Source organism: Trachinotus anak, unplaced genomic scaffold, assembly GCF_046630095.1.
Source record: "Trachinotus anak isolate AG129_WGS33_773 ecotype Australia unplaced genomic scaffold, CSIRO_AGI_Tana_v1 ptg000033l, whole genome shotgun sequence".
Lineage (NCBI taxonomy): Eukaryota > Metazoa > Chordata > Actinopteri > Carangiformes > Carangidae > Trachinotus > Trachinotus anak.
In genome coordinates, this window is record NW_027273884.1 from 4609061 (window position 1) to 4622999 (window position 13939).

Consider the following 13939-nt stretch of genomic DNA (forward strand, 5'->3'; position numbering starts at 1 on the left):
ACTAAAATAAATCAATGCAGAAATAAATTAAGAAATAAATGTAAAAATACAGAAATAGTATTTTTTTTCCCCCATCAACAAATGTTTTAATTTTGTTATTTAATGATTTATTTATGCATTTATTTATTTATAATTGCCATGTCATTTTTTTATCCTTTATACTGCCAGGAGAGGATGTGCAAAGCGATAGAATGAATGTTGTATTCTACATGTCTTTTTTCTAAAAATAAAATATTCAGATGTAACATCTTTGTAATCACCAACATTTTAATTTTTTTCTCAGTAACCAAAACAGATTACAGTTATATTTAGATACATTTATTTAATGATTATTTATGTAACCCTGTTATGTCTAACTAGTTACTCCCCAAAACTGATTAAAAAATTGTGACAAGGAATGACAGCAGCAATTTTACTTTTTCTTTGTGATTAGGTGTTAGTGAGTTCGTGAGTGAGTCGTTTTCACTAATTTAAACTTCTCCCAGGCTTAGTTTCTACTTTTACCTCTAAGTGGCTTTGTGAATTACTCTTAATCAAAAGAAATTCCTAAAACTAGGACTGACACACTCATTATTCTTAGAGTTTCTCCTAAAACTGTAAGTTATGAGCTACTTTTAGACTTAAGATGCTTTGTGAATACGGGCTTTGGTTTTTTGTGTTTTGAACTTCATCACCAGTGTATTGAGTATAGAGATGAAACAGTTTAAATCACAATAACAATTATAGTGACCAAAATTATCACAGTTATCAGTATTATAGTGGTTTTGTTAATGTGGTGAAAATGTTCAAATCGAAGGTAATATCACACAAACTGAAACAAATTCACTATGTTTTATGATTTAAACCACAAATAAATAATTAGCAGCAGTTTTTATTTGCATTTAAACATTGAAATAATATTGCCAACACATCTGTGTCACAGATGAGGAGAAGGGACCAGTGCTAGTGCTGGTTTGCTTGCTACATGCTCACTTTGTAAACAGTGGACTAGTAAATGTATTATAATGATAATGATAATAGTTATTGTTAGTATTAATATTATTTGTGTTATTTTCCGAGCTGTAAAGTCTTCCAGAGTACACACAGTAGACACACCTGTCACCTGCTCAGCAGGTGCAGTTAAACAGACACGGCTACACTGCACTGAGCTGCAGCCCGGAAATAAGTTTAAGAAAAACAGCGGTCTCACACCAAGGCTCCGACATTGACAGGAGCACCATCTCGCGGATCTGCTGATTTATTTTATCCAGTCTGCACAGAGACCTAGCAGCTCTGTTTCCCTCCTGCATCTGTGTGTGTGTTAAGGACATCAATAAATTCCCTATGTCCAGGTGGTAACAGCTGTCCTATTCACTGTTTGACCCAGATATGGGCCAGTTCTGGTTCATTTGGTTTGTTCTTGGTTCACATGCACCGTTGCTATGGCTTGTGGCCCAGATCTAGCAAACGGGAGGCCAAGTGCTATCATTCCATGTGGTATGTGGGCCAGATGACCGCGTCAGGTTTGGGCCAGGTGTGGGTCAAAGCAATTTTGCTATGGGCATCTGAACTCACTTCAAGCACTTGATTTGCCACTAACAGGTTCAGATTGTTATTATAAGTGTTTAGCAACATTATAGAAAGAGTTCCTACTGAGATAACCCTTTTAATTTAAGAGTAACATTCTTTTTGTTTAAGCTGAAACAGCCGTCGCTCAATTCAAAGCCACCAGACTCCATTTACAAAAACAGTAATTTAACCTTACAGAACACAGTAGCTGCTGGTGCTCCACTGGTTCAATCAGTTAGTTTGCACAAGGTGAATTGATTTCAGTGCAGTACTGTGATCACCTCACTGTCTGCTGTGCTCACATATAAATGTGTCTATATTAAAAATTATTTGTTGTAGTTTTCCTGTGACACTTGGCTATGATTGTGTGGACTGTATGAAACATTGACCTTAAAGGTGTTACTCTGTGTGAACAGGTAACATGGACTGGATGACCTCCAGTGAATGTGTCTGCTCGGTGACATTTTAGAACGAGCTAGACAGGTTACAGTTTGTCCTTGATTGCAAGTTTGTACAGTTGTGAATCCTCTTAACCATCTATCTTAACACTTTACATAGAGGAACTGAAGAAAATAACAGGAACATCTACCAAACGTATGCTTTTCAACACAAAAGCCCTGTTAAATATATATACATGCTCAAGTTTATGAGGTCATGTTTGTGGGAACAAGTGCAGCCAAAAATATGACAATTCTAAGACTACAGTGGGAGGAAGTTCCTCTTTTTATCATTTTGTTTTTAAACATAATTACATAATTTTACAATGTGGTGGGCAGTCGTTTTGTTTGAATAATCCAAAATCAAATTAGCCTATTTCTATGCACCAAAAGTAGCCAAAAGTAGCTTGCTGTAGTGACAATTAGTCCATCCCAAATCCACTGAAGATGGAACTAGTCACCTGACTGTGACTTGACAGCCACTATAACAAACTATCTCTGAGTTTCACTGCAACAGGTATTTAAAACATGAAGAAAAACAGTTTTGTTTTTTAAAAGGGAGGCAGCAAAGACAACCATTTTTTTATTTTCATGTGTAACCGTTTCCTCTTTTACATTCACATATTTACAGTCAGCAGTGGGCAGCATCATTTTTATTGCAGTTCTCCTTTGAAATTAAACTCATATCTATACAAATGATGCTTATGTACAACCTAATGCAGTAAAGTACAGTTTGTGTAAAAGTGTAAAAACCTATTAAGTCCTAAAAAGATATCAAAACTTTACAATAGATCATCTTTGATCCACAGTAATTACAAAAAGAACATCTACGTACATCTCTGGAGTGTAGGCACATCAGACTGCATATTGCAGCCGTCAGTGTGAAGTGTACATTCGTGTTTGTCAGCAGTAAAATCAGGAAAGAGACACTGAAACCATGTAGTAGAAAAGTACCATAAAGTAAGGAGGTGTATGCAGCATCAAACAGGGCTGAGTTTTCACTATGTAAAGTCAAAACATAGAGAGGGCAAGGAGTCTTTGGTGTACAGTGTTCGAAATCAAGTGGCTAAAATTAGCAACATTTTACATTACTCATTCACTGTGAGAAAGAGGAAACAATTTCATCAACTGCTATATAGGAACATGTTTCTCAAAGTTCAGTTAATAATTAGAATATTGATCCAGTCACTTGTCACCCTCTTTAACAAAAGTAAATGACTCAAAATACTACAAGGGAGTGCAGTGTTTGCAGAGCATATCTCTGTGGGGTGGGTCCCATGGTGCAGCTGCATCATAGGGCACAGTGTCCTGGCAGAGCTGCAGCACAGAGCTGTGAGGGCCTACAGCGGAGCTTCTCTTCTCACAGGATCTCCAAGGTCCATCTTTGATTCAGTTTCCTCTCATCAAATGTGTTGAGGATCACCTGTTTTTTGTCATATTGTTGACCACCTGGGAGATTAAAACACAGATGTTTAGACTTTTTACACTAATGGATAAAGTGATATTTTTTGTCCATGTGGCACAGATAAGTACTGTGAATGTAGACAAGGCAAATGGAATTTGATACTTTTGATACAAGACGTTCAAAGTAAAAACAAAGAAGTGGTTTTTGAGCAACTATTTTACAAAAGACAAAACAGACATTTGTGAGTGCACTGTGCAACCAGCAGTTTACACCGCTGCACCTCCTTAATACTCCAGGAGATGGAGCTGCTAGATCAGAACTGAATCTCATTCGCACACTGGAGAGAAATTTAATATTTTACATGTACTCAATAAAAACTAACCCAACAATGAGAGGTGGGTAAGTTAAAACTTTCTGACCTTTGACCTCCAGGACCAGAGCAGGGTTGAGGTGACAGCGCACCAGGCCATCTGGAGTGATGCTCCACAGCTGGTTGTCCTTGCCTCGCTCTGGGGAAATGCTAAGTCGACAGCCCGCCATCACCACACTGCCTGAGGTCTCCAGGCAACAATCCTCCACCAGCTGGAGACAGGGAGAAAAATGGTTATCAACATAATCTCCAAAGAAAGAAAGCTTCTGAAGTCATTCTTGCTTTTGTTATTTTTGTAAGTACAAAAAACAAACTCTAAATTACAAAACTTTCGCAGGGTAAATGCCATGTCTCCACCTTAGCTACCACAATTCCCTTAAAGGTCCCATACTTTACACTTTTACAATTTTATTTGAAGTGTTGATCTCCATCAGAAGATATATTTGTGGTTTTAAGAACCAAAAACCATCTCAGTGTAGTTTTGTATCTCCTCTCTCAGGCTTCTCTCTAGAGCTCTAGTAACAACAGTCAGTGAGTCAATCAGAAGAGAGGATCCAAGTCTCTCCTCTGATTGGCTGACTGTTTTCTGAGTGATTAAATAAAAATACAGCAGATTTCAGGTAAACCAAAGAGAAACCAAATCCTGCAAGGCTTGGATGGTGGGTCCAGGTGGGCGGGGCTTGGAGCATGGCTGAGAGCAGTGACTGCTTTGTTGTGACATCACAAAGTTCCAGAAGTCCTGACGGCTGGTTTTAAGGCTCAGTTTCTGAATACAGGCTGTGTGCATTTCTCTGTGGACTGAGGCTTTGATACTTTCACTGTATTAATATAGAACCTAAATGTGTTATTTCATTATAGAAGATATCTTAAATCTCCATCTGACTCAAAATACGCAGCAATAGATAGATAGTAATGCAGGATAATTGTGCTTGATTTTTTTCAGTAAATGCAGAAGCAAAATTACAATGTAAAGAAATATTTTTTAGAAATTGATGCGCTTGATGCGTGTCTCATCACCTTAGTGTCCAACCAACTTGCAATGAAATCTGCTTACCAGTTTTTGATACATGCTGCTCTTTTAGCTGAGCTAACCAATGGAATTAATGAAGTCTGTTGGGAATACATGTTATTTCCTGTTTTGCACATTGTCTGACCACATCCTTGTTTCCATGTGCACAGTTAGTGTCAAAGAGTGAAGTATTTTCACTACAAATTACTGAAACAGTTCCTGCAGAAAAATAACAGTGATTCTGTTTCCAAACGATCACACTCTTTGTACAAGAGTCCATTACAGAGACCCGGGTTTTTAATCAGTGGCTCTGGGTTGGGTTGTGTATTCCTATGAACACAGCTGGCTGCGCTTGTGGGGGAAAGTAGGTGAAGGTTCTCTTCCTTGTTGTTGCACATGCAGCTATTCTTTTCTCAGGCCACACTACAACTGTTGGGGTGTTTTGAGAAATTTGATGGTAATTCTTAAAGCTATGAAAAAGACGGCCTTGTTCACTTCTGTGGTTTTAATATAGGTTTAGATTCATCTGTCAATAGACTTGATGGTTAGTAGATGAGTAGGTAACCCTGACCTGTGGTTTGGCAGTTCTGTGTGAAATGGTTGAGTACCTTGCAGGTGAGCTGTCCGTCCCGATAGAGCCACACCTGCTCTACGCCTCCTGTCTCCTCCACAGCCTGAACCCTCATCAGCTTAATGTCATCCAAAGTTCCTGTCAGGGACATCACACATCCTGTCTCCTTGTTCCGCAGACAGAAGTACATCTGTTTCTGTTGGAGGGAAACATGCAGAACTTGATTTTATTCATGAGTGATTTACAATTAAATATGTCACTCGTTTTATTTTATTATATTATATATTCATAATTTCTAAAATGCATTTCCATGTGAGAACCAAATATAAACAAAGCAGAGACAAGAACTTGAAGTATGAGACCTATAAGCCCTGAAAGAGATAAGATAATTATTTCTGACTGGCCAGCAGCTCTCGTTCTTTACCTGGAATAATGGGCGCAGGGATCCTACTTGCTGCCAGCCGCTGAACTTGCTCAAATCACCCACTTCACTTGGCTGAAGAAGCAGCTGTCGACCACGGTAGCTGCTGCCTTCATACAACACCCACCTGCAGAGAGGACAGCCAGCCATGCATGTTAGGTCAAGACAATGTTAGGCCTCATCAATTTGCATGTAAACATGTTGGGTGATGTAACAGTTTGTGTTTACAGCCCAAGCTGAGCTCTGTGATTTACAGTCTTCCTTCACATCTTTGACATGTTACACGTACAGGTCTAAAAACTAAGCTAACACCGTTTATGGGAATTTCATGAGTCCCTATCGAACCTTTTGCAGGAATATGAAAATAATTTGAATGCACACCACTGAATCCTTTTGCAGTGGTTAAATGCTCAGGTAAAAACTTTACTCATTTAAAAATGTCTTAAAATTGCCACCCATAACAAGTTTTAGTAGAAATATTTAATGTATAGTCATACAAATGAAGAGTTCAGTTTACAGACAATAATCATTTTGTGTGTTACTCAAAATGCAACTTTTATATAATTATAAAACATGAACTTCAATTTTGGTATTTGCTATTCTATGACCTGTCAATAAAGTTTTGATTGGTGGTGATGTGGCTTCTTATTTGTTATATTTTCATTATGTCCTGTACCTTTAAAGACACCAAACATATACTGTGTGTATATAAATGGAAATTTAATAATTGTGACATACATTCCTCCCTCCACCACCAGGGAGCGTACGCGTGCGTCCAGGCCAGCCTGCAGCAGGTTCACAATCCCACAGGTCAGCACCACCCTGCGACCTCTGCAGCCAACCTTATTGAACAAGTTGATGGAGGGCAGAGAGAACTCCTGCAGAGCAAGAAGACAGAGTTTCAGTCACTGGGATTCTCACACAAATCCAAAGTGCAAGCACAAGTATACTTTTTCTTTCTTCTGCTTTTCCACACACACACACACAGTACTCACATGTCCAGTGGGCTGTATGGAGCGGATGGTAGAGTCTGAGGACAGGAAGCCCATGGCCAGTGTGTTGGGGTACTCTCCCTCCTCCAGCACATACATGTTGTCTGTAAACTGGGGTCCTTCAAACACCACCCAGCTGACACACAAAGACACACACATCATTGCTGGCAATGCTTTTCTTCACTTTTGCCAATAACTTGGCATCTACTTTTAAAATCACTTTTTATAACACTGCTTTTTACAGTCAACACTTGTCACTGTCGGGTAAAACATGAGACCCTAAATTATTCATGCAATGTGCTTCCAAACTGGCTCATTAGCACCAAGGTCTGTAAAATTTCCCCACTGTTTTTAGCTGATCGTCACATACGTACAGTGTGAACTTTGTTGTTATAAAACAAAGAGTTTACAGCCAGCTATGACAAACATGGCTCATCGTTTATACACAGAATACCAGTTCAGCTGCCTACCTGCCAGCCAGCACCTTACAGGACCTGGGCATGAAGTCCTCATCCAGAGCTGCTGCACTGTCCTCCAGAGCCACCAGCCGTCCCTGGAAGTCTGGCTCAGAGAACAGCTGCATCTGTAACGCACATCCAAAGAGCTTTAAGGACCCAACCAACACAGAGGGTTTCATCTGTTTTATATAAAGCCTTGAAAGGAGGAATGATACCTTGAATTTTGTGGATCCCATCAGCATGTCCTATAGAACAGAGAGGAGGAAAGCATTAGGAACATAAGAGGCTTCTTAGAAAAACATTTAGCTTTTGCAAAGATAAATTTTAAAGCTTGAACTTATCATAAAACATGACATTTACTGAAAATAACATCACAGCAGCAGATGTTATAACAAACCCAGAATCCTGTTTTTAACTCATCCTACAAATTAAGGCTTCAACTAACAATTATTTTCAATATTGATGAATGTGCCTGATTAATCATGATTTTCTGAATTAACTGCTTAGTCTATTAGTCTAAAATATCAAAAAAAGTGTGAAAAATACACAACATGATTTCTAAGAGCCCAGTGTGATGACTCATGGTTTAGTTTAAAAAGAGTCAGTTTACTATAATGCAGGACAAAGAACAGCAGAAAATTTTAACATCTGAAAATGTTTATGGCATTAATGCTTCAAACTTAAAAACTCACATAACTTAGAAGATAGACTGATTATACAAATAGTTGCACACATCATTTCTTACATGGAAGACTGGCTGTATGGAGGAGATCTTGAAGTTCTTGGCGCCCCAGTCCTCAGGGCTGGCATACAGGCCCTTCTCCAGCACGTAGAGCTCTCCACTGAATCCAGGCTTTTCAAATGCCACCCATCTGCCGGTGACACAGAAACAACATCCTCACATGCAAAACACCCACAGTGACAGAGTAAATAAAAAATAAAGGTACTTTCAATGTTAAACAAATTCACCCAGCGTCAACATGCAGCTGACAAAATCTGTCAGTAAAAAATATGTCTTAAAGGTATTATTTAAGATAAACCATTGTACAGTGGCCCTGAGAGCTTAAAATGCTGCAACTTAAGATAACACATGCAAACAGAGAAGGAACAAGCAAATTCACAAACATCATCGATTTGACAACACATGCGCTGCAAATACAACACAACCACATACAGAAACATGCTGCACAGATGACAAAGGATTTCCAGGGAACACAAAAAAAAGTGATGAACCTGGCAGGGATGCACTTGTTCAATGCTTTTTAACTTTTAAGTTAAAAGCACTGAGTGAGATGCAAATATTATAATAAGTGCAAATATAATAATACATGTATTATAACACATCCATGCAGGTGCGTCCCAACGGCGTCTGTCGTGTGCACATGTGTTCTGAAGTTGCAGTGCTTTGAGCTCTCAGGGCCACCGTAACACTGGCTTCAAAAAGTTTCGTTCAAAGTTTTCAGAAACTTGTGTTCTTAAACACTGAACAGTTACTGAACATTACATTACTGAACAGTTTGTCCTGTAATTGTATCAAGACCTCCCTCTATTGGTTGGACTTTTAAAAGAAGATTGACATGTACATATACCTTCAACAGTAAGAGAAAGTCACTCTTGTTATCATCGGTGTAAATCTTTGCCTTCGAGAGATGGAAGCATTTTTTCATTTAGTGTCAAACCCGATGCATCAGTTACACAAAAGGATCAATCACACTGTTCATAAATGTATCCTCTGGGGCTGAATGTGTGTGCATGCGAGTGGGTGTGTGTGTATGTTTGTGTGTGCACTGACAGAACACTTAGTCATGTCTGTAAGGTGAGAAGCACACACCCATCAACTGTAAGGGTGTGAGCAACACAGAGGCAAAATGTTTCCTCCTTCATTATGAACTTTAACCTCATGAGTTGTTGTTGTTTATTCTTGTTGGGTTTTTTTTTGTTGTTGTTGTTGTGTTTTGGTTTGGTTGAGGTTTTTTTTTTTTTTTTTTTTTGCAGAAACTGTTTGACTTACACTCCACCTGTGACATCGACAGACTGGGTTTTGATGCCATAGTTGACGTCCTCCATGTTGAGGACAGGATCCAGCAAGTTCACGTTGAGCCCCAGCTCATCAAAGTTCCGCTCACTGAACAGTTTCACATGTGGAGACCGGAAATCCTTGGGAAGATAATAACACAATAAAAAATAATGAGAAAGGATTAGAGTTAGAAAAGCCAGTTGTCTTGCTTCAGGAGCCTCACTGTCTAGTCAGGTCCTGTCAGTGCCAGCAGAAGAAGGCTGGGCACCGTTCAAATGATCGGTGAAGTCTGGAAGTGCAAAAATCAAATGGAGATCATGCAGGTTGATATTTCAGGTGATACTCACTGTGCATACAGGCCGAAGTGACAGGAACCCCTCTTCAGACCCCCCCCAGTCACTACAGTGAGGATACTCCCCCTCCTCCAGGATGTACTGCTGGCCCTCAAAGTCTGCCTCTTGATAACCCACCCAGCTACAAGGTCAAAACAAAGAGATATGACTAAATATGAGTTACATTAAACATTAATAAATTATACAATAACCACCAGAGAGAAAGAGCACACAGAGTGGCGGATCTGACATTAACTCAACCAGATACTCACAGACCACCAAGTATCTTTATAGACCCCACTGTGGGGATTGTCTTCTTATTCTCGCCAGGATTGTGTGTTTCCTCTTCTGTCTGTTCTTGAAAATTGAACACATCACTGTCCACCTCTATGCACTCTCCAGCAAAGTGGGGCTTCTCGAACACTAAGGCCTGGACGAGAGACACAGTTCAAGATGAGTCTTAGGCACAGACAGAGGCCACGTACATGTTCGTATGAGTTTGTGTTGCTACATGCGTTTAGGCCAAATTCCTGTCCCAAGGCAAAATTCCACAGATCACAGACAACAGTACAATATATCTTAACCTACCAGTAAATAAGGTACACTGGCCACACAATACATACTGAGCTACCAGCATACCAGAGGCCATACCATACGGTGTGTAAACAAGTGACTGGATTTGCTGTTTTGTCCCTGAGCCTTCTCTTTGAGCTGTATCTGGTAACATTTCCACTGCAGGAACCAAGAAGTTTCAAGATTCAAGATTCAAGACTCTTTAATGTCATAAACTGTGTAACATGCACAACATTACCAGTAATGAAATTCTTTGTGCACGGTGTCTATTCAACTTGTGTAACAGCATAAGAAGAAAGACAGAGAAATATAAGAGAATAGTAGCTTTAGAGACACTCAGGGACCTCACGTGTGTTTCAACTAAAAGAGTTGAGGACTGAGTTTAGTTTCTGTAGGACAGGTTGAGGTGTAAAAAAATCTGCATGAGTGCGGTATTTTCCAGTTATTCAGAAACTGCAGAGCAGGAGTTTGTAGTGTTGAACATGTCTGATTGGTCAAACGCAGACACAGAGGCTGCTACAACTTGTGAACAGGACACAGGGACATTAAATTGGTAGTTATGTTGTTAGCCTCCCTACTAGTTTAAAAAAAGCACAAAGGGAGAAAGAGAGTGTGTGCAAGAGGGAGCGGTGGTCAAGATAAGGAGGGAGGGGATTAGATAGATGAACAAGAAAAATGAAATTAAATCTGAGTTTATGTACTAAAGCAGAAATAATCTTCAAACAAGTTGTCTGCTGTGAAGACACTGGTGTTCTAGAGATGCACAAATGTCAAATCACACTGTTGCTTTTCAGTCAGTCATCTGACTTCTTTGCCTGATTTTCTCATCGGACAGAAAAACAAGCAGGGATGCACAAAGTGGACTTTGTTCTTTGTTTCGTTCCTGGAGTATTTTGGTTGGAAAAAATGCTATTAGCTCCCGTTCCTAAATCATGACAGCGAATAACATATTTGGGGAAATTTACTGGATGAACTTGAAACTACAGACGCAGCTATTGTGAAGTCTCATTGTGAATATCTTATCTTTGCAGTCGGTTTGACAGACTGTGTATTCAAGACTTGAATACACTCAGCTTTGTCCTCATGAAACTCATGATGTAAAACTTCATTAAAAATCATCTTTGATTCCTGTGGGACTTCATCTGAAGTTATGGCTTCATACAGCTGTTTTAGCGGATACTGAATGCAGAACAAACCTTGACTTCATGAGGATGCTCCACCCTTATTGCTCCCTGAAGTGAAGAGACACATATTTGTCAGAAAAGGACAAATGACAAAATGACAGTATAGTACAAGCATATATCCATACATCATGTACTGTACCATTCTGAGGGGTCTGAGAGACCCGACGAAGGGCTCAGAGAAACCCCAGGTCTCTGGGCAGGGGTACTCGCCCACCTCCAGTACTCCTACGAAACCTCCAAAGCCTGGATCTGTGTACACCAGCCAGCTACAGATACACAGAGACAGCATAGGAGAGAGGGAGAGAATAAAACAGAGCAGAGGAAATGAGAACAGAAGAAAGGTGAGCAGATAGTGTATTGTAAAAGTAGAATTAGTACAAATCATTTGTTTGTTATTCATTCTTTGTTTTATCATGAATTCACTTTGTTGTAATTGTGTGTTTTCAGAACAAACTTTACCTAAGAAAGTGAAAACACGATGCTAATGCCTTCCAGATGTGTTGAGACTTCTTTTCCCTGGCAACTGTAACCGGACCTATGTTCATCCTGATTGGTTATATTAGTGTCTGTCCAGCTTGTGGACAGTTCATGGCTTCTTTTCAATTGGTTAAAATTAGGTTGTTTTTGGGCAAGTGGCCAATCACGGCCTTCAGCTTTGTCTTAAAGAAAACTATAAAAAATACCTTGTTCCTTTGTTCACGGCAATTTCTTCCCTTTGCTTCAACCTGTCAGTGTTTTGTGTGTTAATTGGATGTCCTGAGTGTTTCAATAGAGCAAGAGCCTAAACAGTATTTAACACATGCTCAACATTATGAATTAAAATGAGCGTAACGACCATTTAGAGACTTTCTTCTCTGCACCATGAGCCAGCTGAAAAATGTTGAAACATGAAAAGTGCTAACCATCAGTAATCAGCAGCAGTGAAAGCTATGACAACCACAAGCTCTAGCCTGCAGTTTGCATTCCTTCAGAGATAGAAAACAGATGCTGCACAAAGACCCTTTCCTGTGCTGTCTCTGTGACCTACTAGTTAGCTGCAGGGTCACCACCAGCATTGAAAATGATATTATTTATTTTTTGTCCAAACTAGAAAACTAAAATGTAACATTAGACGTATATTAGCTGGGGTGTTTCTGCAATGAAAAATCCTAAGCGACATAACAACAAGCAAGTGGAGCACAGCTGAACTTACACTCCAGAATGGACCTTAATGGAGCCAGTGGTCTGTGGGATCCCATAAGAGCCAATCTCTACGGTGTCGTCACAGTAAGATGACATCCTCCCCAACCCATTGACCTCTGCAAACAGGTCAATCTGAGGTATGCTATAATCCTATACAACACAAAACAAAAATAAAATTGTGTGAGAATTTCAAATTTTTAATTTGAATATTGATCTTTACAAATAAGGATGGGCTTCAGTGCTTTTTTCAGTGCATCTTCAGTGCGCCAAACTTTTCTAAATGTTAAATCTCAATATAAGACCTACATTACATATAATGTAAAACTGGCAAATTATTATTAAATCAGAAACAGTCTGATCAAAGAATAATTAAAGAAGAGCATGTATCTGAGCAAGTATTCCTACTAGACACTTTTCAATACTGGTCCTCATTCATTTTTTGGTTGTTACAAAAATATACTCAATACCAAGCCCTATTTTCAAATAGGATCGCCTGAGGTGATAAACAACATTACAGGACAAGCAGTAACAATAACGAGGTAACTTACTCTAACTGCCAATCGGAGAGAACCTATGACCATCGGTGCTGTTGGAACATGCTGACCAGTCTGGTCCAGTGTTGTTGGAGTTTCCTCATCTGCCCATATATTCACTATCTGCTCTGTAGGACCTTCCTCAAGGGCTATTACCCGCCCCTGGAAGCCAGGTTTTTCATACAACAGCCAGCTAAGAGAGAGAGATGAAGAGAGAACCTTTTCTCATTAATGTTAATGTATGAATAGTTGAGGGATAGTTCAATAGCTACATCACTGCCATACATGGCTCCAACAGATACATGCTTAAAGAGAAAATATTGACTGGATGGAGTAATAGTGGAAAGGATCATGGATCTCTGAAACACTGTAAGCAGTACAGGCAGACTGAGAGGGTAAAGTGCAATGTTCAGTCACATCACCTGAATGGTTGTCGAGGTTGTGATATTTATCACACTATCACAATAAAGAACAGAAAACAATTTTGTCATACTGGCTTTAACTAGCAAGAAGACCCTTACCACCCTCTGATGACTCTGACTGAGATGACAGGGGACAGCTTCATCTTGGTGGCATCTTCTATATCACAGTAGAACTCCGACATTTCCCCTCCAAACTGAGCATGTTCATGTATGACGATCTGAATCAAGGAACAAAGATTTCATTGCAACAATGTGTTTTTCATGCAAAATGTCAAAAATGTGTAAAACAACATTTATTCCTACCTTTCCAGGCCTTTTGTGGAATCCTTTTACCGCAGGTATCTGTAAGGATAAAGTAACAACTTTGAACCTGAACCTTCAGTCAACTATTTCAACTGTTTATCCATACAATTGAATCAATTTAGCACTTAGCTGGCAATTACAGCCATTTATCCATTACCTTTAGCTTAGTATTTCAAGCATCT

At 39.4% G+C, this 13939-nt stretch overlaps 1 protein-coding gene across 2 annotated transcripts in view; it reads right to left on the reverse strand.

Moving 5' to 3' along the window:
• Positions 1–2527: 2527 nt before the first annotated feature.
• Positions 2528–13939, reverse strand: part of crybg1a (crystallin beta-gamma domain containing 1a) — a 45747-nt gene continuing 34335 nt past the window's right edge. For both annotated transcript variants that reach the window (XM_071471120.1, XM_071471121.1), the window contains 18 exons: positions 13758–13796; positions 13554–13672; positions 13048–13225; positions 12510–12649; positions 11457–11583; positions 11330–11365; positions 9833–9990; positions 9576–9702; positions 9223–9368; positions 7957–8083; positions 7427–7456; positions 7224–7336; positions 6757–6889; positions 6500–6639; positions 5765–5888; positions 5378–5536; positions 3810–3972; positions 2528–3434 (listed from right to left, as the gene is read on the reverse strand). In XM_071471120.1, coding sequence (XP_071327221.1) covers positions 3346–3434; positions 3810–3972; positions 5378–5536; positions 5765–5888; positions 6500–6639; positions 6757–6889; positions 7224–7336; positions 7427–7456; positions 7957–8083; positions 9223–9368; positions 9576–9702; positions 9833–9990; positions 11330–11365; positions 11457–11583; positions 12510–12649; positions 13048–13225; positions 13554–13672; positions 13758–13796 — 2148 coding nt within the window. In that variant the 3' untranslated portion in view covers positions 2528–3345. The remainder of the gene's footprint in view (positions 3435–3809; positions 3973–5377; positions 5537–5764; positions 5889–6499; positions 6640–6756; positions 6890–7223; positions 7337–7426; positions 7457–7956; positions 8084–9222; positions 9369–9575; positions 9703–9832; positions 9991–11329; positions 11366–11456; positions 11584–12509; positions 12650–13047; positions 13226–13553; positions 13673–13757; positions 13797–13939) is intronic.